The sequence below is a fragment of the Salvelinus fontinalis genome, chromosome 4 (assembly GCF_029448725.1).
Source record: "Salvelinus fontinalis isolate EN_2023a chromosome 4, ASM2944872v1, whole genome shotgun sequence".
NCBI lineage: Eukaryota > Metazoa > Chordata > Actinopteri > Salmoniformes > Salmonidae > Salvelinus > Salvelinus fontinalis.
Genome location: NC_074668.1, coordinates 44,536,130 through 44,563,197, shown reverse-complemented (window position 1 = coordinate 44,563,197; position 27,068 = coordinate 44,536,130). Strand labels below are relative to the sequence as shown.

Genomic DNA, 27,068 nt, shown 5'->3' with positions numbered 1-27,068 from the left:
ACTGTGATAGACTGCATCCAATTTGCTGAGTAGAGTGTTGGAGGCTATTTTGTAAATGACATCGCCAAAGTCAAGGATCGGCAGGATAGTCAGTTTTACGAGGGTATGTTTAGCAGCATGAGTGAAGAAGACTTTGTTGTGAAATAGGAAGCCGATTCTAGATTTAATTTTGGATTGGAGATGCTTAATATGAGTCTGGAAGGAGAGTTTACAGTCTAGCCAGACATCTAGGTATTTAAAGTTGTCCACGTATTCTAAGTCCGAACAGTCCAGAGTAGTGATGCTAGGCGGGCGGGTGTGGGCAGCGATCGGTTGAAGAGCATGCGTTTAAGAGCAGTTGGAGGCCCTGGAAATAGTGTTTGGCATTGAAGCTCGTTTGGAGGTTTGTTAACACAGCGTCCAAGGAAGGGCCAGATGTATAAAGAATGTTGTCGTCTGCCGATAAGAATACGGTGACAGTCGAAAGCCTTGGCCAGGTCAATAAAACGGCTGGCTGAGGTGCACCCGTGACCAGCTCGGAAACCGGATTGCATAGCGGAGAAGATACGCTGGGATTTGAAATGGTCTGTGATCTGTTTGTTCACTTGGCTTTCGAAGAACTTAGAAAGGCAGGGCAGGAAGGATATAGGTCTGTAACAGTTTGGGTCCAGAGTGTTTCCCCCTTTGAAGAGGCGGATGACCGCGGCCGCTTTCCAATCTTTAGGAATCTCAGACGATATGAAAGAGTTTGAACAGACTAGTAATAGGGATTGCGACAATGGTTGCGGATAATTTTAGAAAGAGAGGGTCCAGATTGTCTAGCCCTGCTGATTTGTAGGGATCCAGATTCTGCAGCTCTTTCAGGACATCAGCTGTCTGGATTTGGGTGAAGGAGAAGCCAGATTGGGTAGCCAGGTGGAAAGCGTGGCCGGCCGTAGAGAAATGCTTATTGAAATATTAGATTATTGTGGATTCATCGGTGGTGAGTGTTTCCTAGCCTCAGTGCAGTGGGCAGCTGGGAGGACGTGCTGTTATTCTCCATGGACTTTAGTATCCCAAAACTTTTTGGAATTAGTGCTGCAGGATGCAAATTTCAGTTTGAAAAAGCCTTTGCTTTCCTAACTGACTGTGTATATTGGTTCCTGACTTTCCTGAAAAGTTGCATATCACGGGGACTATTCGAAGCTTGTGCAGTGCGCAAGGGCAGTCAAGTCTGGAGGGAACCACGGGCTATATCTGTTCTTAGTTCTACATTTTTTTGAAAGGGGCATGCTTATTTAAGATGGTGAGGAAGGCACTTTTAAAGAGCAACCAGGTATCCTCTGCAGACGAGGTGAGGTCAATATCCTTCCAGGAAACCTGGGCCAGGTCGATTTAGAAAAGCCTGCTCGCAGAAGTGTTTTAGGGAGCATTTGACAGTGATGAGGGGTGGTCGTTTGACCGCGGACCCATAACGGACGCAGGCAATGAGGCCGTGATCGCTGAGATCCTGGTTGAAAACAGCAGAGGTGTATTTAGAGGGCAAGTTGGTCAGGATGATATCTATGAGGGTGCCCATGTCTACGGATTTGGGGTTGTACCTGGTAGGTTCCTTGATACTTTGTGTGAGATTGAGGACATCTAGCTTAGATTGTAGGACGGCTGGGGTGTTAAGTATATCCCAGTTTAGGTCACCTAACAGTACAAACTCTGACGATAGATGGGGGGCAATCAATTCACATAGTGTCCAGGGCACAGCTGGGACCTGAGGGGGGTCTATAACAAGTGGTAACAGTGAGAGACTTATTTCTGGAGAGATGTTTTTTTTAAACCAGTAGCTCGAACTGTTTGGGCAAAGACCTGGATAGTATGACAGAACTCTGCAGGCTATCTCTACAATAGATTGCAACTCCGCCTCCTTTAGCAGTTCTATCTTGACGGAAAATGTAATTGGGGATGGAAATTTCCAAATTTTTGGTGGCCTTCCTAAGTCAGGATTCGGACACGGCTAGGACATCAGGGTTGGCGGAGTGTGCTAAAGCAGTGAATGAAGCAAACTTAGGGAATAGCAATCTGATGTTAACACGCATGAACCCAAGGCTTTTACGGTTACAGAAGTTAACAATTGAGAGCGCCTTGGTACACACAAGGCCTGGGTTAACCTCTACATCACCAGAGGAACAGAGGAGGAGAAGGATAAGGGTACGGCTAAAGACAATAAGAACTGGTTGTCTAGTGCGTTCGGAACAGAGAGTAAAAGGAGTATACTTCTGGGCGTGGTGGGATAGATTCAGGGCATAACGCATAGACAAGTGCATGGTAGGGTGCGAGTACAGTGGAGGTAAACCTAGGCATTGGGTGACGATGAAAGAGGCTGCATCTCTGGAAGCTCCAGTTAAGCTAGGTGCGGTCTCCGCATGTGTGAGGGGTGGGGCAAGGGAGCTAATCGAGGCATGTGGAGCGGGACTAGAGGCTCCGCAGTAAAACAAAACAATGAGAACTACCCTAAACAACAGTATACAAGGCATATTGACATTAGAGGGAGGCATAAAGCAATCACAGGTGTTGATTGGGAGGGCTAAGACAACAACGGGTAAAAAGCTAAGACTACAATAACGTGTAAATGGCGATGAATGGGCAGAGAGGGTCAGTTTGCTACACACAGGGCCTGAGTTCGAGGCTGGGGCCAACAGATAAACAAAATGAAGTACCGTGTTAATGAACAGTCCAGTAGGAATCAGCTGTGTAGCCGAGTGATCATAGGGTCCAATAAGCACCAATGGACGAAACAGGGAGCTGCTCGGCAGTCATCACTACGCTAGGCGAGCGGGAGACACGGCGCTCAGAGAGCTAGCAGGCCGGGGCTAGTAGCTGGGTCCTCACCGACATCAACGACGCAGAGGCCGGTTGAGAGCACATTGGCCAAAATACGTCACCAAACCAGTCGTGATGGATCGGCGGGGCGCCGTGTCGACAAAGAGTCCAGGCCAATTGGCAAGAGGTATTGTAGTTGGTGTACTACGTTTGCTAGCCGGGGAATGGGCCTAGCTCGAGGCTAACTGGTGCTTGCTTCTGGACAAGGGCGTTAGCCACGATAGCCACTCGGTAGCAGCTAGCTAGCTGCGATGATCCGGTGTAATGGTCCAGAGCTTGTGGCAGGAATCCGGTGATGTAGTGTGGGAAAAAAGCAGTCCGATATGCTCCGGGGTGATATCGCGCTGTGCAGACTGGCAGATATTATCCGGGCTATCCAGGCTAAAGTGGCTGGTGTCTGTGCTAAAGGTAAAGACTGCTAGCAATGACTAAATAGCTAGTAGCTATGGATGGAGGTTCCGGTTATGTCTAAAAACAATAGCAGAATAATAGCGGAATATTTACACGGGACAAAAACAAACACGTATTGCTGCCACTCCATCTTGGCAAATGTAGGCTTGAGCAGATTGATGCTACATAAATGTTCTCTAAAAAATCCTCACATCTCCTGTCTTTTATTTCCCTCCTGTCTGTCCACAGAAATTTGACTATGACAGCAGCACAGTCCGGAAGAGGTTCTTTCGAGAGGCTCTTCTTCAGATCTTCATCCCTTACATGCTGAAGCAACTCACTCCCTCTGTCGCATCTGTAAGTCTAGCAGCTGTAGCCGGCTAGACTGTGTCTAGACGGGTCAAATGCATACGTTGTGTGAAACTTACATTGCACTTCCATGCAATAGCATTCCCTTTGTCACTCATGCTGTTAACTTACTGTTTCCCTGCAAGTCTCTCCTGAGTGTATTCCTGAGTGTGTATGACAACTTTTATGGGTCCTCTGTTCTCATACTTGTTCCTCTGCCGTGTCCAGGAGCTGCCTCGTTTCCAGGAGCTGATTTTTGAGGACTTCTCTCGCTTCATCCTGGTGGAGAACATCTTTGAGGAAGTGGTGCTGCACTCTGTCATGAAGGACATCATGATGGGTGAGTCTCACAGTGGAAACAGTGGCTTTGTCCTTAATGGCACCATGACCCCCTTTCTATTGCATTACTATGGGCCCTGATCAATAGGAGGAATAGGGTGCCATTTGGGACACAGACATATACTTCTCTTATATTTGAATGACTTATGTCAGGGTTAACCAACTGGCGGTGATTTCATTTTGGCCCCCCAAGTTTTCTGAGCAGAAAATGGAGGGTTCAACATAAAATACTATAGAAACACGAGCAAATCCGCACCAAGTGAGTGTACAAAACATTAGGAACACCTGCGTTTTCCATGACAAACTGACCAGGTAAATCCAGGTGAAAGCAATGATTCCTTATTGATGTTAAATTCACTTCAATCAGTGTAGATGAAGAGGACGAGATCTGTTAAAGAAGGGTTTTTAAGCCTTGAGACAATTGAGACATGGATTGTGTATGTGTGCCATGCAGAGGGTGAATGGGAAAGACAAAAGCTTTAAGTGCCTTTGAACGGGGTATGGCAGTAGGTGCCAGGCACACTGGTTTGAATGTGTCAAGAACTGCAACACTGCTTGGTTTTTCACGCTCCAAGGTTTCCCATATGTATCAAAAATGGTCCACCACCCTAAGGACATCCAACCGACTTGACACAATTGTGGGAAGCATTGGATTCAACCTGGGCCAGCATCCCTGTGAAATGATTTCGACACCTTGTAGAGTCCATACCCCGATTAATTGAGGCTGTTCTGAGGGCGAAGAGGTGCAACTCAATATTAGGAAGGTGTTTCTAATGTTTTGTACACTCAGTGTATGTGATCATATGCAGATAAGCAAGGTTTGAAATTATGTTTTAGTCAAACATTATATCTGTTGGGCTTCTGAGTGTGTCAATTTGCAGTTTACAAATTGTTTGTCGTTATGTTCCGGCCCCCTAACCATCCACTCAAGAAAAGATTGGCCCGGTGCTGAATCTAGTTGATGATCCCTGCCTTATGTGTTCAGTGTATGGAATAAGAGTACTCACAGGCTATATTTAGGCCCCAGAGTTCTTCGTCACCAAATGACCTCACTAGGAAAGACTCCATGCTCTAGTGATATGCCAAATCGATGTGTTAGCAGAGATACCGCTCCTGAGTCGTTTCACCTCAAAAGCACAAGAAAGAAGATTGACAGCCACCATCTCTGATTGTTCTGAAATTGTTTCTGTAGTTAGAAACAGATATTAGCATTATTTTATTGAAAGATTATTTGAAACATTTGAGAAATTAAGCAAATTGTTGCACATATTTGCCATTTTAATTTATAGGATTCATATAATATTCAATAAATACACTGCTCAAAAAAATAAAGGGAACACTTAAACAACACAATGTAACTCCAAGTCAATCACACTTCTGTGAAATCAAACTGTCCACTTAGGAAGCAACACTGATTGACAATACATTTCACATGCTGTTGTGCAAATGGAATAGACAAAAGCTGGAAATTATAGGCAATTAGCAAGACAGCCCCAATAAAGGAATGGTTCTGCAGGTGGTGACCACAGACCACTTCTCAGTTCCAATGCTTCCTGGCTGATGTTTTGGTCACTTTTGAATGCTGGAGGTGCTTTCACTCTAGTGGTAGCATGAGACGGAGTCTACATCCCCACACAAGTGGCTCAGGTAGTGCAGTTCATCCAGGATGACCTCCAGCAGGCCACAAATGTGCGTGTGTCTGCTCAAACGGTCAGAAACAGACTCCATGAGGGTGGTATGACTTCCACAGGTGGGGGTTGTGCTTACAGCCCAAGAACGTGCAGGACGTTTGGCATTTGCCAGAGAACACCAAGATTGGCAAATTCGCCACTGGGCCCCTGTGCTCTTCACAGATGAAAGCAGGTTCACAATGAGCACATGAGCACATGTGACAGAGTCTGGAAACGCCGTGGAGAACGTTCTGCTGCCTGCAACATCCTCCAGCATGACCGGTTTGGCGGTGGGTCAGTCATGGTGTGGGGTGGCATTTCTTTGGGGGGCCGCACAGCCCTCCATGTGCTCGCCAGAGGTAGCCTGACTGCCATTAGGTACCGAGATGAGATCCTCAGACCCCTTGTGAGACCATATGCTGACACATGCACATTTGTGGCCTGCTGGAGGTAATTTTTCAGGGCTCTGGCAGAAGTGTGATTGACTTGGAGTTACATTGTGTTGTTTAAGTGTTCCCTTTATTTTTTTGAGCAGTGTATATTACCTATCTTCCAGTTTGGTGCAAACCACTTAATATTGTGTAAAACATGAGAAATCCAAATAAATGGTCAAAAGCCTCCCACGGACCCCCTCAAGCCCATCCCAATGGCCAGTATACAGTATCAGTTATCTATATTTGACAGGTAGTATGACACTGTGGCTTGGATTATTGTTTATTCATACTATGTAATGCATTTTCTGTGAATTTTGTGATGCCCCCCCCCCCCCCCCCCTTCAGACAAATTTGCCATTGAAGTCGCTTGCATTTCTGCCCATAAAATAGTGTGAAAGTACCATGTTTTTCCCACTAGATGCCGCTGTTCATGCTGTTACTTTTATCAATTTTGCTGGTCACTTGTGTTTATTAAGGGGGGTCTGAACTTTCTGATCAAGGCCTTGTTTTTCGGCTTGGTCAATAAGAAATGCAGAGGCCATGAAATCGGGTTTTGGGCATTATATTTAATGAATATTATATGAATCCTGTCTTTCAACAAAATAATATTGAAATACATATATAATGTTAAAACAAATAATGCAACTACAGAAACCATTTCAGAACAATCTGAGATGGTGGGTGTCATGGCTTTCTGAAATTAAATGGAACGAACCTCCGGTGGACAATGTCTTAATGACCTTTCTCTCTCTCTTTCTCTCTTTCTATCCTTTCTTTCTTCCTCCCTGTGTAGCTGTGAAGGAGGCAGCAGTCCAGAGGCGACACAACCTGTACAGGGACAGCATTGTATTGACCAGCAGTGACCCCAACCTGCACCTGCTGGGGGACAACACTGCCATCGATTGGGCTGGGGAGTACGGGACAGAACCGGAGGAAGGGCAGGGACAAGATGAGGGGGAGGAGACTGGTGATACTGGGGAGGCCCATAGGAGGCGCAGGATGAAGCAGGTGGTCTCTATGATCCAGCTGGATGGCTCCCCCATCATGGTCAACGAGTCCTGCCTGGAGGTGCCCAGTGTGGACGGCATCCCTGAGGAGGGAGAGGGAGAGGGGGAGGACCAGGACGCAGACGCTCCATCGTCTCCAGAGATCGTCCACCAGGATCCAGTCAAAGATAATGCAACCACTTCAAAACAAAAGAAGAAAGCCCCTCCACCTCCTGTCCAGCCAGAGAACAGTCCATCCCCTGCCCTAACGAACGGCTCCGTCCTGAAAGGAGGAGAGTCGGTGACAATCTTGAGTGTGGCCCCAGAGGTGCAGACCAAAATCTCAGAGGATGTGACCCAGGATGCTGAGCGTGAGAAAAAGTTCAGAGAGATCGAGAGCTCCTTACAGGAGAACACAGAATCAGCCATCGAGAGTGCCATACAGGAGATAGAGAATGCTGTGCAGGAAGAGGACAGCGAGCCAGGCGTGGAGGTGGCTGCAGTTTCACAGGAGACCGCAGTAGTAGTGTCCCCCTCAAGCCAGGAGGTTAGTAGTGTACCCTCAAGCAAAGAGAAGGAATCTCTGAAAACAGTTCAGGAAGAGGCTTCGGCACCAGCAGCTCTAACCCAAGAGAATACGTCTCCTAGTTCAGAGGCGGTATCTTCCCTACTCTCAACGCAGATGGAGGCAGTAGCAGTAACACCCATAGCACAAGAGGAGATCCCCGCACCCATACCAACAGCCCTGGACACAGAGCTCCTAGTGCCTGCACTCACACCAACAGAAATTCCTGCAGCCACGACAACAGCCCTGGAGACGGAGAAAGTCCCTGTCCCTGCACCAATGCCAGAGGAGTCGGAGAGCACTGAGAGCACTTCGGATGTCCAGAGAGCAAATCCACAACCCACGGTGGATTTGAACTCCCTGCCCCCTCCGCCTCCACATGCCACCAGTGAGGCGGTGGAGAAGGCTGCCCCCAGTACAGAGGAGCCAGAGGCAGCAGAGGTGATCCCTGAGGGAGTGACTGTGGCCCAGGAGGGAGCAGCAGCGCAGAAGAAGGACTCTGTGACGGGATAGAAGAAGGACTCCGAGAAGGCAGTGTGGAATGAGTCATTGTTTGGGCTGTATGCTGGTGACAATTTGGATTTTTTTTTTTTTTTACCAAGACCGGGATATTATACACAATTAATCTCACAATAGCATAGACAATTTCATCAATGGAAATGGTTTGTATACAGTAGTTTTGCCAATAATTTTACTGCTTAGTTTTCGTCTTCAAGATTATTGTCTTAAATAACAGTTACTTTTTTTTCACCAATATTATCCACCTCTACCAAATCATCAGTTTGTATGTACATTGATCGGGTTTCAGGTGCAACTTCAATGCCTGTATATGTTGTTTTCCTATTGTTTCTATATTTTGACAGATTACGTCCACATTCCAATTGATAGCATGTGCATTGTAGCTTGAGTGCCAGATGTTTGTGCGCTCATGCCAACTCTCACTGTCATTCATTGTCATTAAAAAAACCATGGCTTGACAATGACAGCTTTGGAATTAGAAAGGCCACAAACTGATCTGGAATCAGGTTAGGAACTCACTCCATTGTCCTTTTTTACTGTATATTCACTGGGTAGTGAATGATGAGCACAATAGAAAGACCCAGTTGTGTCCATATTATGGTGTGCTGTAAATATGAAATTAACTCACACACTTCAGGTGTTCTTGGTGGGGTATATAACGTTCAATATCATCATTGATGTGTCCTCTATGATCTGCACTACTGCTCAACCATTTGAATTGGCTTTACCCTGAATCCAAAAGCTGTCAAGGGTCTGACTTATCTAGTTTGTGTTAAATTGTATTTAGAGTGGACCATGACAACATGAGCAAAGCTACAGTATAGCTAGCCATGGCTAAATCAAAATCATAGAGTATTTATTCCAATAGGTTCAACGACTGATATGTGTCCTTGTTGGCATCTTATTGGTGTTCTTTCGTACAGTTGCTCTCTACTCTGAATTTTCCTGTCAGTTTTTGAATCTCTTTTTCGATCAGAGTAATTCCAATACTTTTATAATTCTGCCTCAACCTCCAATAATATTCTTCTGGCATGTATTTAATTGAGATATGTTGAAAAGGTGTCTGGGAAGCAAGTCATTTGTGCAAGCAATTCTATAGTAACAGTGCCTTATGAAATACTAGAAAGCATCTCATTCAAAGTACTTTTTGTGTTCTATTTCAAATTGAAATGACAATCCGTCAAACATATTGATGTGTTAACTGTTCTGTTATCGCAAGACATGGAAAGCAAGGCAAATGAGTAATGGTATTTGATATGTCGTCCTTAATATTTGACAAATTCTTATTGATATGAATACCTCAGTTATAACATTGAGCTATTCCCAACAGAGAAAGCATCTGTACATACTGTATTTAATGCTATGTTGACTTCATACGTTTTTTTGACCCTTTTCACTATCATATAGTCCTTCCACAGATGCTTGTCTTAGCAGCTGTGACAAGTTTTTATTTTTGACTTTCTCTTCAGTGCCTTCATTGATACACGTAATATGATCTCCTCAATTATTTGTATTTATTATGTATTGCACTCTGCATTTACGTCCCTTTTGATGCCTGTACTTTTAGATTTATTTTACTCAATGTTATACAAAGGACTGTTACTGATAATAAATCATTGTTGATTCAATATGTTCGTCTGTATGTTTTTCCTTTGGAACACAAAGGTTTGTTAAAGGGGCAGTCTGGGATTTGAAAAACAACATGGACATCTTCCCACTTTTTTTTGTTAAACAGCTCAGGGATGGGACTGGAGAAATTTGAACTACTCTCAAATTTTGAAAATGGATGGACCAATCCCAGATTGCCCCTTTTTAAATGATTGTTGGGTTCAAGTGGGGCAGTATTTAGTCTTGCATTCACATTGACTGTCATATTTCCATCTGGGCACAATCTACAGTTAGTCTGAAGAGAGACTTGCTACTATGCTTTGCATCGTTGCATCTTCCAGAATAGGACAATGTAGTAGCCTGCCATAGATTTAATTGTGGTTTAAAAATGTTGTCTTGGGAAATGCCAAATGTATAGACCAGGGGTACTCAACGCTTACTCTAGGAAGTCTGGAGCCTCCTGGTTTTCTGTTTGACCTGAAAATCCATTGCACAATTAATTGCACACACCTCGTGTCACAGGTCTAAATCAGTCACTGTCTAGAGGGGAACAATGAAAAAATGCAGTGGAACTGGCTTCGAGTTTGAGGGGTACAGACTAGAGTCCTCAAATTCACTTCTGGACCTGGAAGCCAGTTCCACTGTGTTTTTATCTTTCATTTCTGTCCTCTAACCAGGGACTGATTTTAGACCTGGGACACCAGGTGGGTGCCGTCAATTATCAGATAGAACAGAACCAGCTGGCTCTGGACTGGACCTCGTAGGGTAGGAGTTGAATACCCCTGCTCTACAAACTATAGGCCTACTACAAATGTATAACATGTATAACCCACATTAAGTATTGCTCTTCCACAAACAAAACACTCTAAAAACGATACTATTTCAAGAGATATTGGTTCAGCCACATAATTAAATAGGACAATGTTTAGAATCTCTATTCCAGACTTAATTTATCTATTTCAGCCTTTTATTATGTAACCTTGGTGTCATATTATGAATGAATCGTCGGTGTGCCCTTATACAGATGATTTTAATCCTTTAAAAAATAGCAAAGGGCTTTTTATGAACACATTTCTCTCAGAACCGGGGAGGCACTAGAGGCACTATAGTCCATTAAAATGCACCTGTTGGCTTCGGTACCGTGGCTTGTATTTGCGGCTGTGCGTACGGTAAAACTGATTAGGCGCGCATCGTGACGACATCTACGTAACTCTCTCACAACACCATAGAAACTCTGTGACAGACAGCAGCCCTGCCCTCACTCGTTTCTTCAACCGTCACACATAAAGCGACATAATGGGATCCTGCGCAAAACACATAGCAGACGAAATCGTTGACCAGCGCTCTATTACCGAATCTGGTACTTGCAACTGAGCGCCGTTTCTACTCCGCATTCTGACTACATATTTACAAAAGCTGAGCACCTTTCCTAAGCTTCTTTTTGTTCTAAGGGGATGGGGGAATGATCAACCCTGACTCCCCATCTCCAGTTCAGTTGTATCAGTTGTAAGAGCGCTTTGCAGTATGCCATCCCCGAGAAGAGGTGTCGATCACCGACCGAGAACCGCCGCCACGCTTCTAACCCAGGTTGCTGTCTTTGCAACCTTCGTTGCTATGAGCGCATGCATGCCAGGTAAGAACAGCTCTTTTAATATTTAAGTCTGCGTGTTGTGCGCACATTTCTGAAAGTTGATCCCGATGTGGATGATGTCATATGCTGTCAATGTAAACATATTAATGCGCAGGTGTTAGCGCGTTCCCTACAAAAGGTAACATATGGTAGGCCTCTAAGCCTACACAAACTCAAAAATAGATAATACTATTAATTTCAGATCATGGGCTTTTTTAGATTTGAAAAAGGGATATTTTAATTGGAAAATATAAAGTATATTTCTATGTAGAACAAACATGCCTCTGACATATAGAGTAAGGTATCATATCAGCTCTTCATGGCATTTCTATATGCAATGCTCTAGAATATTTGGCAACTGATCCCCATTGTGATTGTTCTGGTCATTTCCAAGTAAAAGTACCCATGACCATGTCATATTGGGTGTCAATGAAAGTCTACTGTATCTCTCTCTCTCTCACACACATACATATATTATAATTTGTTTTATTAACGTTTGTCAACCATCTTCCAGCCAAAACATTTGGAATAAGCAAAAGCTTTGATTTCTGGTCAAACAGATGGGAAAGGGGTCTTAGACAGCATCTACCATTATATGTCTTAAAAGGTATTAGAAATATGTCAAAACACTCATGTTAAATCAAAGACCCCTGCTAACTAATTCCAGCACTTAGTGTGTTCAGAAAGTATTCAGACCCCTTGACTTTTTCCACATTTTGTTATGTTAGACACCTTTTTTTTTTTTATCTACACACAATACCCCATAATGACAATGTGACTTTGTTTACTCAGTACTTTGCTGAAGCACCTTTGGCAGCGATTACAGCCTCCTTGGGTATGACGCTACAAGCTTGGCACACCTGTATTTGGGGAGTTTCTTCCATTCTTCTCTGCAGATCCTCATGCTCTCAGGTTGGATGAGGAGCGTCACTGCACAGCTATTTTCAGGTCTCTCCAGATATGTTCGATTGGGCTCTGGCTGGGCCACTCAAGGACATTCAGAGACTTGTCCCGAAGCCACTCCTGTGTTGCCTTGGCTGTGTGCTTAGGGTTGTTGTCCTGTTGGAAGGTGAACGTTCACCCCAGTTTGAGGTCCTGAGAGCTCTGGAGCAGGTTTTCATCAAGGATCTCTCTGTACTTTGCTCCGTTCATCTTTCCCCCGATCCTGACTAGTCTCCCAGTCTGTCTCTGAAAAACATCCCCACAAGCATGAGGCTGCCACCACCATCCTTCAACGTAGGGATGGTGCCAGGTTTCTTCCAGATGTGACGCTTGGCATTCAGGCCAAAGACTTAAATCTTGGTTTCATCAAACCAGAGAATCATGTTTCTCATGGTCGGAGAGTCCTTTACTTGCCTCCAATCAAGCTGTCATGTGGCTTCTGTCTGCTCACTCTACCATAAAAGCCTGACTAGTGGAGTGCTGCAGAGATGGTTGTCCTTCTGGAAAGTTCTCCCATCTCCACAAAGGAGCTTTGTCAGAGTGACCATCGGGTTCTTGGTTACCTCCCAGACCAAGGCCCTTCTCCCCCAATTGCTCAGTTTGGCTGGGTGCGCCAGCTCAAGGAAGAGTGTTGGTGGTTCCAAACTTCTTCCATTTAGGAATGGAGGAGGCCACTGTTCTTGGGGACCTTCAATGCTGCAGACATTTTTTGGGGTGCCTTTCCCCAGATCTGTCCCTTGAGACAAACATGTCTCGGAGCTCTACGGACAATTTCTTCGACCTCATGGCATGGTTTTTGCTCTGACATGCACTGTCAACTGTGGGACCTTATATAGACAGGTGTGTGCCTTTCCAAATCATGTCCAATCAATTGAATTTACCCCAGGTGGACTCCAATCAAGTTGTAGAAACATCTCAAGGATGATCAATGGAAACAGATTTGTGTTTTTTTTCCCTCACCCAGAATAATTCCCACCTTTTTATGTTGTTAGTAAATGCACAGAAGTTAGGAATTGATTGAGATATTTTATTGATAAAAATATGATCTTATTTGGGAGTATTTCTCACAGTAGAGGAAAAAGTGCATCTCTGTCTCTACCTCCCCTGGCGTGCAGGGACCACACCTCTTTGATTAGCCCTGTCTTTTTGTGTCTCCCTTTTTTCTTTAGCTATTTGGTGGTCGCTGAGCCAGTATTTGGTCAGGATCGGTCTCTGTTTTGTATCTCTGACAGAGTAGAGATATTCTGCCCATTTGTATTATCATTTGATTGCCAAATAGCAATTCAGTTTATTCTGTGTTTTTGTTTCATCTTCACAATTTGTCAAGTAGGTTTTTATTGTTGTAACAATTTGATGAATTTCCTTGTTTGGATAATAGGGTTGTTTAGTGTTTTTAACCGCTGACATAGGGGACTCTTTTCAGGGTTCAGCTCTTGGCTTTTCAGTGCTTTGAATTGTAAAAATGTTTGGGGCTTAATCTCAAATTATGCCAAAATGTTAGTGTCCTTTTCTTTATATTTACAATTTAAAGGGAATCGTCCGAGTTCCGCTCTGCTTGCATTATTTGGTACTTTCTTTTGGATATTTAGGATAATTCTGCAATATTCTGTATGTAGATTTTCTATCTGTTTTTTCTCCCAAAGCTCATAATCGTAATTACAGTTTGGACCCCAAACCTCACTTCCATATAGTGCAATTAGTAAAATTACACTATTGAATATTTTGCACCAGATTTGGATATTAATATCTATTTTTGAGATGTATTTTTATGGAGTAAAATGCTTTGCAGGCTTTTTCTTTTAGTGCATTCACTGCTATACCAAATCCACCAGAGGCACTGATTTTTAGTCCCAGGTAGTTGTACCATTGGGCATGATCAACCATGGTATTTCCTAATTTGAAGGAGTGTCTGCTGCTCTGATTCCTGGCCTTTTTCTGGAAAATCACAACTTTGATATTCTGTAAGTTGATGCTGTATTCCCAAATAATGTTAAGTTGTTCCTGTGGACCTTGCTCTGTTGGTGACAGTAGGACAAGGTTATCTGCATAGAGCAGGGATCTGACCTCATCTTTGAGGGTTTGTCCAGGGGCTTCAGATCGGTCCAACAACACTGCTAGTTCGTTGATATAGATGTTGGACTTAAACTGCACCCTTGTCTCACCCCTCGCGCAAAAAACTCTGTAGTTTTATTGTTCATTTTAATGCTACATGTGTTGTTCAAATAAATAGATTTTATAATATCGTATACTTTACCCCCAACACCACTTTGGAGGGTTTTGTAATATTATCCATTACGCCATATGGAATCAAAAGTATTCTTAAAATCAACAAAACTCAGAGACATGCAAAGAACTAAGAAGCAACACCACAAATACTCTATAGATTGTGTCGTAGAATTGCAACATTGTCAATCACATTACTCTTATATTAGAATGTAATCCTATATTAGTACTCACACTGTCTGTTTTTCTTAGAGGCAACACAGTAGGATTGTTAGAACTTTCATGTGTCTGTGTGAAGGGAGAGAAGCCTGAGATTTAACGCTGACCAGTAGATTCACGATGGCTTGGTGATAACCTAAAGACTGCATTGCATTCCAAACCATGATTAGTGTCTGTGTGCCTGTCTGTCGGTAACAGGGAGAACCAACCACCTGTCTTTTTAAGGAAGGGATTTAGTATTCTAGGTTGCATTAGTACTTTTGTGTAAGCAAGCAGTAAATAAACTAGAGACATATTTGCCGCAATGTAAATCTTGGTGTCTGTTGCATGAGAGCACAATGTACCTTTTTGTATAATTGCAACATATCTGTTCTTCATCACAAGGACTCAGGAAGACTATAAAGAGTTGTAACAGAATCCTGTTTATTTAACTCTATACCATTGGGGGGGTTGTTAACGTTCCATTACTGCAGTAATTACTAATGAAGTTTGAATGTTTTTGAAGAAATCTAAGTCTCTCCTTTGATTAGAATAATTCCACGGCAATTGCTACACAAAAAAATACATTTTACTGTACTATATAACATAATGAACATGGATCTGTGTCAATTCATGTTTAACCCAATCAAGTAGATTGCATTCTGTGAAGATGATGATTTTCTATGCCATTCATGGTATGGCATGATCTCGCTCCTCAGAACAGAAGCAGAGCACATGTTGTGCTCTGAGTTTCCACTCTGATTTCCAGGATCGTTTTGTGTTTTCACTTAGCCTGCTTTATTGGAGTGCAGGACTGTTAACAGTGCTTCTCACCACCTTGATTCATTCCTTTCATCCCTGTTTCCCTGGGCCGGACACAGGAGAGGTGATACCATCTGTGATATGAAAAGGGTAGCAGTGAGTGCAAGTGCAAGTGCGCGGCATAGCCCTGCCACTGGACTTAGTGCTGCTGTGTTTGACGGGCAACATGAACCTGTATTTACTGATGTGAGCCCATAAGCACAGGCATCAATGAGTTGGGCTGTGTCCCAAATTGCACCCAATTCCTTTTCTAGTGTGCTACTTTTGAACAGGGCTCATAGGGAGAATGTATTGTTTGATGTGCTGCAAAGTCAGCTTTATAATTCGGGATTCCTCCTATAGCTAGTCAGCTAGCTAGGTAACTTTAGCTAATAGCTAGCCATCTAGCTATGCATCGATGGAGGCACAGTGGGGCTGGCCCTACAGGTGAATGGCTGGCTAGCTAGCTAGCTAGTGGCAATAGAGTACCACAGTATGACTCGTCATACCCATAAAACCTAGCAGTCAAACAAGTAAATGGTCCCAATCGTTCTTCCATCATACATTTTTCCCAAAGGTGATTTTAGAAACATTTACAATTAGCGCTGTGTTTTGTGTAGGCTTAACCTGGCGCAAAGTTTTGGTAACCGTGTAAATCTCTCTAGGGCAAGGTGACTTATCATTATATTTGCCTGTATTAACCCCCAAAATGAAATGCTAATTAGCTGTTAATCTGGCTATCATAAAGAACTACAAACTCCATGATGAGAATGCCAAATCAAGGGTAAGAATCTCTGGATTAAATATCTGTTAGCTAAATTTAGTATGAATAAATACATTTATTTAAGTTGACAATTCTGTAAACTTTGTTGTGCAAGTTTTAAATAGCAAAGGTATCAGCTAAAATGACTTGCAGGAGGTTGCAGGGATTTGTAGTCTTGCATGATGTCTACTTTGATGCTGATTAGCCTTTACAGAATCTGAGGGTAACTAGAGCTGAATATATTGATAAAAGTCACCTTGTCTGAGAGAAATTTACATGGTTATCAAAATATCACTCCAGGGTAAGCCTACACGAAACACAGCCCTTATTTCAAGTGTTTCTAAAATTTCCTATGGGAAAATGAAGGGTGGAAAAACGATTGGAACCATTTCCCTTTTTGACTGCTAGGTTTTCTGGGTTTTATGACACCGCCACTGTGGGGCTCTATACTGTCAAACAAAACACTTTGTTTGGACTGTGTAGAGCAGGGCTCTCTAACCCTGTTCCCATAGAGCTACATGTTGCAATTACTTAGTGGGCTGGCTACCTGACTAACTACCCATATTATGTAATTGTTACAGTAGCCTGCACACTCTTCTTTTTTCACAGCTGTCACTTCCTGTTGTGTTCCAGAGCAGTTTGTTTTGTTTGTCAAAATAAATAAAAATCCTAAATACATCTGTGCTCTCATTTGCCCATGTTTCTTGGAGATCCTGAATGGTTTTGTGATACTCTCAACTCATGTGGTACAGTATCAAACATATTCAGAACTGTTTTATAACACCTCAAATGTCACTACTCACGGTGCCTGTGCACACACTATAACTGCATGTGACATGGTTATGCCACCCATCATTCAATTCAATGTAATAATGTGACAGAGTTTGGTCAATTATATAAGGACGTTATAACATCTGGTATGTAGAAACGTATGTACAGTAGCGTGTAATAATGACAAGTTGTCATGCAGACTGTGTAATAGCAGTTGTTTTTAACAGTTGACATTCTCTTTTGGAATCAACCTGGGTATGTGTGAGCTGGATAGAAGGGCAGAGGGATGAGAGGTGGCTTCTGTTAAAGCTGTAGAATTGAGAACCTGATTTTAGGACTGTGTGGGAACAAGAGAAATGGAGCTGTTATAGTATACTGCAGCTCCTAAAGGACATCTGCTGGGCTGGCACTCCTGTCCTGAACACACTGGCTAACCATATGGCAGCATTATGTTAGGACTGTAGAGGAGATAACTACAGTTGTATAGCATTCAGCTCCTAAAGGAGATGTGCTGTGCTGGCACTCCTGTCCTGAACACACTTTCACCTTTTATGTCTAAATGTCCCCCCCCAAAAAATGTTTTTGTTGTTGAGAGAAGCCATTTAGGGCCTTCTGTTTTCGAGCGAAGCGGTTTCAGGCCATTGGGAAGCTTTGTCCCTGTGTCAGACCTTGTCATTTTGGCCGAGAGAGACCCCATTGTTAATTTTAATGTAGATATGTGGGTTTGTTTCTCCAGTCTTTCGGAAAGAATATAGCTCTGGCATCACACAAAGTGTAGACATTCCGCAGAGTCCCAAATGGAACCCATATTCCCTATATAGTGTACTACTTGTGAACAGGGCCCATAGTGTACTATATAGCGACTAGGACGCCATTTAGGATGCTTCTTCTGACTGTTCAAGGAAACCAGAGGGTATGTCTAGCTCTTGGAAAAGATGCCACTTGGAATACCAGAAGCACAATTTTAAAAGGCTCTCAATGATAATTGATAATTAGGGGGTTGACTTTTTAAAGTGTTGGTCTCTGTAGTAGGAAATGCTCATAATAAATGCATGACCGCCTGTATCGATTTGCTTTGTCGCGGTGGAGATGTCGAATTTTTTGTATTGCCGCTGCCCCAAGAGTAGGGGAAGAGGGAGGGCTGAATTAAAAGGTTCTGCCTAGGTTTATTAGAAGCTGTGGAGCGTAACTGTGACAACGCGACCAGGGCAGGTCTGTGCCTTCTCCCGAAGGCGTTGGTTTTCGGCGCGTGACAATGTAGTTTCTTCATATCACCTGCCTCTTCTCGTCTCACCCAATCTGACGTCTGTGGAGGTCTGTGCTTGAGTCTCAACAAGCGTGCGGACTTGATGTTAGACTGGCACAGCAAGTCTTAGGGCCTTTTTACACTAACAGTATGTGAACTAAGATCTGATTTAAAACATGAAGAAACCTTTTAAAACGTTTTTTTCTAGGTATTGTCTAGTCGACAGTGTGCTTTTGGTATGGAAGTGACTGACGTCACATGGTGAACTAACTGCTACCTGTCAGCAGCTTTCAGATCTTATCATGTCACAAAAGACCAAACGCTACATACGGTGGTTCCAAAAAACGTCAGAGTAGTGCTCGCTTGAAGATGAATCCTGTCGACTTGTCAGTGAGATGTTTAGTCTTTCTGCTGATGTGGTGTGTGCTGCTGGCACTGGGAGGACCAGCTTAGACTGCCTTTCTCCCAGCCTTCTCTTCCTCTCCAATTCTATCTCTCTCATTCTCTTGGTCTCTCGCTTTCTTGCTCTCTTTCTTCCTCTCGCTCTCTCTCTTCTATGTTTTTGAGTCATTCCTCTTTCATGCTATATTTATTGTCAATAACATCTCTGGTGCCGTAGGTAAATGTTCAAGAACTCACTTCTCTCTCAATGCTCATAAGAGTATTCTCTTTCTCTCAATCCTTTGTTACTCTTGAACCATCTAGGACAGGAGTGGTTTGAGTAAATCATTATTTTATGTTTATAGATCTTTTTTCTCAGGGGAAAAACGATCTCGATCGACCTGGCAATGACTCAAACTAAATCAAAACTGTGTATAAATGATAATGGACCTACAGTTAGTCTCTCTACTCTGTCCAGCTTGCTAACAGTCATCGAAACTTAAGGACATTTTGACAGCAAAGTGCAGCCCTCCGGGGCAAAATGAGTTTGACACCCCTGATCTAGAACGTCATGTAGGGTAACTAACTGCCTGGCTTTATAAATCATCAATATATCTATAGAAATGCAGTGCATTCTGAAAGTTTTCAGAGCCAACCCTTTCTACATTTTATGTTACAACCATATTATTTTGTTTTTTCCCCTCAGCAATCTACACAATACCCCATAATGTCAAAGCAAAAACAGGTTTTTAGAATTTGTCACTTTTTATTTTAATTTTATTACTGTTACATTTACATAAGTATTCAGACCCTTTTACTCAGTACCTTGTTGAAGCACCTTAGGCAGTGATTACAGCCTTGAGTCTTCTTGGGTATGGTGCTACAAGCTTGGTGCACCTGTATTCAGGGAGTTTCTCCCATTTTTCTCTGCAGATCCACTCAAGTTCTGTCAGGTTGAATGGGGAGTGTCGCTGCACAGCTATTTTCAGGTCTCTCCAGAGGTGTTAGATCGGGTTCAAGTCCGAGCTCTGTCTGGGCAACTCAAGGACGTTCAGAGACTTGTCCCAAAGCCACTCTTGGCTGTGTGCTTAGGGTCGTTACCCTGTTGGATTGTGAACCTTCACCCCAGTCTGAGGTCCTGAGAGCTCTGTAGCAGGTTTTCATCAAGGATCTCTCTCTACTTTTCTCTGTTCATCCTTGCCTCGATTCTGACTAGTCTCCCAGTCCTTGTCACTGAAAAACATCCCCACAGCATGATGTAGCCACCCATGCGTCACCCTAGGGATGGTGCAAGGTTTGCTCCAGACTTGCCGCTTGGCAATCACGCCAAAGAGTTCAATCTTGGTTTCATCAGACCAGAGAATCTTGTTTCTCATGGTTTGAGAGTCTTTAGGTACTTTTTAGCAAACTCCAAGCGGGCTGTCATGTGCCTTTTTACTGAGGGGCTTCCGTCTGGCCAATCTACCATCCAGGCCTGATTGGTCCTTCTGGAAGGTTCTCCCATCTCCACAGAGGAACTCTGGAGCTCTGTCAGAGTGACTATTGGGCCCTTCTACCCCGATTGCTCAGTTTAACCGGGCGGCCAGCTCTAGGAAGAGTCTTGGTGATTCCAAACTTCTTCCATTTAATAATGATGAAGGCCACTGTTCAATGCTGCAGAAATGTTTTGATACTCTTCCCCAGACCTGTGCCTCAGCACAATCCTGTCTCGGAGCTCTAGGGACTGTTCCTACATGGCTTAGTTTTTTACTCTGTTTTTGCACTGTCGAGAAATGTGTATATATATATGTATATGTATATGTATATATATATATATACCGCTCAAACTGTCCACTTAGGAAGCAACACTGATTGACAATACATTTCACATGCTGTTGTGCAAATGGAATAGACAAAAGGTGGAAATTATAGGCAATTAGCAAGACACCCCCCAAAACAGGAGTGATTCTGCAGGTGGTGACCACAGACCACTTCTCAGTTCCTATGCTTCCTGGCTGATGTTTTGGTCACTTTTGAATGCTGGCGGTGCTCTCACTCTAGTGGTACCATGAGACGGAGTCTACAACCCACACAAGTGGCTCAGGTAGTGCAGTTCATCCAGGATGGCACATCAATGCGAACTGTGGCAAAAAGGTTTGCTGTGTCTGTCAGCGTAGTGTCCAGAGCATGCAGGCGCTACCAGGAGACAGGCCAGTACATCAGGAGACGTGGAGGAGGCCGTAGGAGGGCAACAACCCAGCAGCAGGACCGCTACCTCCGCCTTTGTGCAAGGAGGAGCACTGCCAGCGCCCTGCAAAATGACCTCCAGCAGCCCCCCCCCCATCCACATCAATGGGACAGTAGTGTTAGAAGGTGGATTTATTTATTTTTTGTTCCCCAGTGCACACATCACAAACACTGAAATGGTCCACCCACACAGACAGCGTGGTGAAGAAGGCGCAACAGCGCCTCTTCAAACTCAGGAGGCTGAAGAAATTTGGCTTGTCAGCTAAAACAATCAAACTTTTACAGATGCACAATTGAGAGCATCCTGTTGGGCTGTATCACCGCAAGGTACGGCAATTGCACCGCCCTCAACCGCAAGGCTCTCCAGAGGTTGGTGTTGTCTGCACAACGCATCACCGGGGGCAAACTACCTGCCCTCCAGGACACCTACAGCACCCGATGTCACAGGAAGGCCAAAAAGATAATCAAGGACAACAACCACCCGAACCACTGCCTGTTCACCCCGCTATCATCCAGAAGTCGAGGTCAGAACAGGCACATCAAGCTGGGACCAAGAAGCTGTTCTTCAGTCTCTATCTCAAGGCCATCAGACTGTTAAACAGCCATCACTAACATAGAGAGGCTGCTGCCAACATACAGACTCAAATCTCTGGCTATTTTAAATAAATGGACTTAATAAAGGTATCACTAGTCACTTTAAATAACGCTACTTTAATAATGTTTACATATCCTACATTACTCATCTCATATGTATATACTGTGTTCTATACCATCTACTGCATCTTGCCTATGCCGCACGCCATCGCTCATCCATATATTTATATGTACATATTCTATTCATCCCTTTACATGTGTGTGTGTATAAGGTAGTTGTTGTGAATTTGTTAGATTACTTGTTAGATATTACTGCATTGTCAGAACTAGAAACACAAGCATTTCGCTACACTTGCATTATCTGCTAACCATGTGTATGTGACCAATGAAATTTGATTTGATACTAAACTAGTCTAAAGAAGGCCAGTTTTATTGCTTCATTAATCAGCACAACAGTTTTAAGCTGTTCTAACATAATTGCAAAAGTGTTTTCTAATGATCAATTAGCCTTTTAAAATAAATGATAAACTTGGATTAGCTAACATAACGTGCCATTGGAACACAGGAGTGATGGCTGCTGATAATGGGCCTCTGTACGCCTATGTAGATATTCCATAATAAATCTGCCGTTTCCAGCTACAAAGGTCATTTACAACATTAACAATGTCTACACTGTATTTCTGATCAATTTAATGTTATTTTAATGGACAAAAAATGTGCTTTTCTTTTACAACACAAGCACATTTCTAAGTGACCCCAAACTTTTGAACGGTAGTGTAGGTATTCCTCTTGTCCAAGAGGGATAGGGCAGTGCAATGGCGATTGTGTGGTCTGTGGATCTGTTGGGGCGGTATACAAATTGTAGTGGATGTAAAATTATTCTTAACTAGCCTCTTAAAACACTTCATGATGACAGAAGTGAGTGCCAAGGGGCGATAGTCATTTAGTTCAGTTACCTTTTGCTTTCTTGCATACAGAAACAATAGTGGACATTTTGAAGCAAGTAGGGACAACAGACTGGGAGAAGGAGAGATTTGTATATGTCCACAAACACTCCAGCCAGCTGGTCTGCACATGCTCCAAGGACGTGGCTAGGGATACCGTCTGGGCTGGCAGCCTTGCAAGGGTTAACACGCTTAAATGGTTTACTCGCGTCAGCCACGGAGCACACAGCCCTCGTGAGCGACAGGAGCCCACATCGGCGCCTCTGTGTTTTCCTCGACGCGGGCGAAGGTGTTTAGCTTGTTCCGGAGAGAGGCGTCGGTGAACACATCGTGGCAGGCTTTTCCTTTATAGTACCTGAGTGTCTGGAGTCCCTACCACATTTCTCATGTCTGAGCTTTTGAATGGGGACTCCACTATGTCGCTGTACTGTCAGTTTGCCTTAAGGAGGTCGTAGCTGGTCTATTTGTACATGTCCATGTTCTCAGTCACCTTGCCATGATTCCATGCGGTGGTTCCCGCTTTCAGTTTTGCACAAATCTTGTTATCCAAACCAAAAACCGTGGGTAGATAAGTTCTAATCATCACAGTAGGAACAACATCCTCTATGCATTTCCTGATGAACCTAGTCTCTGAGTCATAGTATATTTCGATACAATTCCCAAAAGTGACCAGTCCCCCTGATCAAAACAATCTTGAACCATAGATTCCTATTAGTCAGACCAACGTTGAACAGTCCTGACCACAGCTGCCTCATGCTTAAGTTTCTGCCTATAGGCGGGGAGAAGCAGGATGTAGGTTTGATCTCATTTGGGGAAGGAGGGCGGGGAAGGGCCTTGTAGCCATCCTGGAAGCAAGAGAAACAATGGTCAAGAGTATTCTCTCGTGTGTAACAGAGAACTAGTGTGAGAATTTCGGGGGCTTTTTCCTCATTTCTTTTATTGAAGTCGCGAGCTACAATAAATGCTGCCTCGAGATATGTGGTTTCCAGTTTGCACAAAATCCAGTGTAGTTCCTTGAGACGTTGTGATGTCAGCTCAGGGGTAATATACACCACAGTGACAATAACCAATGATAATTATCTCTGGAGGTAATGCGGTCACCATTCTAGATCGGGAGAACAGAAGGACTTGAGTTCCTGTACGTTACCACAATCGCTTGGGGAAAACGCCCCTTTTCTAAAAAAAAATATATTTTTAAATTCATTAATTAACTATGAAGTGTAAACTATAGCCACTTATTTCCCGTCATAGTTTGTTTGCCTAAGTATGCCCATCAACTACATACCATTTTTCTTCTGCAAACATTGCTTTTTTGTGTCATCAATTGGACAGGAGGGGCTAGTCACCCCACGTTACCCTATGTCCTGTTTCTCATACTGTATTTCTAGGAGTACTTAAAAAAATAAAAGTTCACTAAGAGGACACTTGACATGTCTAAAACCATCTTTGCTCCTGAATCCTCCTTTTGTTTTCTGAAGAGGAATAAACCAAAGTACTTTGAATCATAGATTAGTATTTACGAAAGATACTTATTTTACGCAACAAAGATTTTCCATTGCAGAGTTCCATTCCCATAAATGCTCATATCATATGAAGGTAATTACATCTACACGTCCTCAAATTAAGGTTGAGGGATAATTTCTAATAATATAGCCACTCAGGCACTGGAATAGAAGCCGAACTCATTCCCGGCCGCTGTCAAACAACACTGATCAATGGGAGTAATTTGAATCCATTCTATTTTAGTCAGTCTCTTCATCATTTAAAGCAGGGATATTAGTGTATAGAATAAAACATTCATTAGCCTAAACTGTATTCTGTAACCCCTGAATCTGTTTGATTTAACATTTTAATGTTGATCAGTAAATCCACATTCCAGTAACCAGATGGACATTACATCATATTTTTGTTTTCAGTACCAGAAACATAATTATTTTAAGTGCATGTCAGTTGTTTCATCATAACCAAGGAAGGTTCTGTGCACAGTCTGGATTAACGGAGGTAAAATAATGTGAAGTGTATTAAGGACAGAATAAACTTGTTTTTGTCATATCTTTATACATTTATGCCTAAAAAACACGTATCTTCTCTCCTGTGACATTCGGCACGGCTTAACAAGGACATAAGAAGTTCACTTTGCATATGGATTACCAGGTCAATCCAGTTCAGTGATTGCCATATGCAAGGTAGACTTGTTGTGTCCTTGTATAGCTGTGCAGAATGTCACAGGGGAGAAAATTAATTTAAGGATTAGGTTGTGTGGAAAGGAAATATCTGCCAGGCAGCTGAGGATATCTATAATACAACAGACTGTGGGGTCTCAATGACCTTCAATGGTTCACACCTGTAGGTTCTCTCAGGGGAGATCACACTCACTACTGGACATTGTTGTAATGGAAATATTCAATGTCTACCATAGAAATAATTACATTTCTACGTACAATACTTTCAGACCTAATCTTGTCCCCAGCCGGCTTTCCCTTTATGTGGTAGAAATCTAACTTTGGGACGAGGTTACTTAAGACCCCACAGCAGGGATCAACTAAATTCAGCCACTGGCTGATGTTAAAAAAAATATATTTCTTTTTTTTGTTCTTTTTTTTTGAGAATGGTCGATGGGCTGGAACTTGAATACAAATAATTAATACACTGCAAATTGACCACAAGAAGCTGAAACATATATATTTGACTAAAACGTAATAATTTCAAACCTTGCTTATATTTGTATGTGATCACGTCTCTCTATTATGTGTGGGAATACTTGGGTACAGATTTTAACAATTCAAATCAATTTTATTGGTCACACACACATTTAGCAGATGTTATTGCGGGTTTAGCAAAATGCTTGAGTTTTAATCAAAATCACTTGGCATTCTTATTTTTTTTTTGTATTTTATGTCCAACAATGAAGATGCAAAAAAATATACACTGAAGAAATATATAAATGCAGCAATTTCAAAGATTTGACTGAGTTACAGTTAATGAAAACCATTCAGTATCTGGTGTGACCACCACTTGCATCATGCAGTGCAATACTTCTCCTTCACGTTTAGTTGATCAGGCTGTTGATTGTGGATGTTGTCCCACTCCTCTTCGATTGCTGCGCGAAGTTGCTGGATATTGACAGGAACTGGAACTTGTTGTCGTACACGTCGATACAGAGCATCCAAAACATCGGTGACATGTCTGGTGAGTATCCAGGAAATGGAAGAACTGGGATATGTTCAGCATCCAGGAATTGTGTACAGATCCTTGCGACATGGGGCCGTGCATTATCATGCTGAAACATGAGGTGATTTTGGCGAATAAAGGGCACGAAAATGGGCGTCAAGATCTCGTCACAGTATCTTTGTGCATTTAAATTGTGTTCGTTGTCCATAGCTTATGCCTACCCATACAATACCTACCCATATGCCTACCCATACATACACTGTGGGGCACTCTGTTCACAACGTTGACATAAGCAATCCGCTTGCCCACACAACAACAATTAATGCAGAAATTCTTTGGTGACGCAAACCCACAGTTTTATCAGCTTTCCGGGTGACTGGTCTCAGACGATCTCGCAGGTGAAGAAGCCCGATGTGGAGGTCCTGGACTGGCGTGGTTACACATAGTCTGAGCGTGTGAGGCCGGTTTGAAATACTTCCACATTTTCTAAAACAACATTGGAGGCGGGTTATGGTAGAGAAATGAACATTCAATTCTTTGGCAACAGCTCTGGTTGACATTCCTGCAGTCAGTAAGCTATTTGCACGCTCCCTCAACTTGAGACAGCTGTGGCGTTGTGTGACAAAACTGCCCATTTTAGAGTGGAATTCTGTTGTCCCCAGTACAAGGTAAACATGTGTGACGATCATGCCTTTTAATCAGCTTCTTGATATGCCACACCTGTCAGGTGGATGGATTATCTTGAAATGCTCACTAACAAGGATGTTAACAGATTTCTGCACAACATTTGAGCGAAGCTTTTTGTGTTTATCGAAGATGTTCCTTGATCTTTTATTTCAGCTCATGAAAATGGGACCAACACATGACTTGTTTATTTTTGTAAACGGGGTGTCAAATTAATCCAGTTGGGGGACCCTGCCCTACAGTATAGCTTGCTCACTTACAAAACACCATGAACAATTCTATGTAATACACTTGAGACCATGGCCACTAGACACAGAGGGCGAACAGTTGCCTATTTCCCCCAGAGAACATTTTGAGGAAATGTGACATAATATTATTAGAGCATTGAGCTGTAGTATGACTCATATTTCTGTTGCCACTGTGTCCTTTGTCCCTCCCGAAAGGCACCCTATTTCCTATGTTGTGCACTACTTTTAGCTGTTTGAATCCCAGATTGCCACTTCAACTGGCCACCAGATTATTGGAAATTGCATCTGGAGGTGACTCATTTGCATTGGTTTCAGGTGCAAACTTTTCTCTGTCTCAAATGTATTGTGTCCTGCTATCAATATGGAATAGTTCACTAATATATGCATAACTGGCTTGCGTCATTAAGACCCATATGCCATCGACCACAGCTAGAAGGGAGCCAGACTGAAAAAAGGGCTCTGTGATTTAATTCAATACTTAATGACATTTACTTATTTCATATGACAGGACAGGAGACAAGCAGTGAGGCTTTTTGTCTTACTGTGTGAATAGAA

General features: G+C 43.0%; 3 protein-coding genes across 3 annotated transcripts in view; 2 read left to right on the top strand and 1 right to left on the bottom strand.

Annotated features, from left to right (window-relative positions):
* Nucleotides 1-3,475, bottom strand: part of LOC129853860 (syntaxin-binding protein 1-like) — a 93,002-nt gene extending 89,527 nt beyond the window's left edge. Inside the window, exon 1 of the mRNA XM_055920312.1 lies at nt 2,670-3,475. The gene's annotated coding sequence lies outside the window, so the exon portion shown is untranslated. The remainder of the gene's footprint in view (nt 1-2,669) is intronic.
* The window catches only part of LOC129853859 (protein Niban 2-like), a 53,736-nt gene extending 44,025 nt beyond the window's left edge, over nt 1-9,711 (top strand). Inside the window, exons 12-14 of the mRNA XM_055920308.1 lie at nt 3,472-3,579; nt 3,799-3,910; nt 6,807-9,711. Of these exons, the coding sequence (XP_055776283.1) occupies nt 3,472-3,579; nt 3,799-3,910; nt 6,807-8,077 (1,491 nt within the window). The 3' untranslated portion in view covers nt 8,078-9,711. The remainder of the gene's footprint in view (nt 1-3,471; nt 3,580-3,798; nt 3,911-6,806) is intronic.
* A 1,181-nt stretch (nt 9,712-10,892) lies between these two features.
* The window catches only part of LOC129853858 (neural proliferation differentiation and control protein 1-like), a 50,415-nt gene continuing 34,239 nt past the window's right edge, over nt 10,893-27,068 (top strand). The window contains exon 1 of the mRNA XM_055920307.1: nt 10,893-11,324. Coding sequence (XP_055776282.1) covers nt 11,216-11,324 — 109 coding nt within the window. The 5' untranslated portion in view covers nt 10,893-11,215. The remainder of the gene's footprint in view (nt 11,325-27,068) is intronic.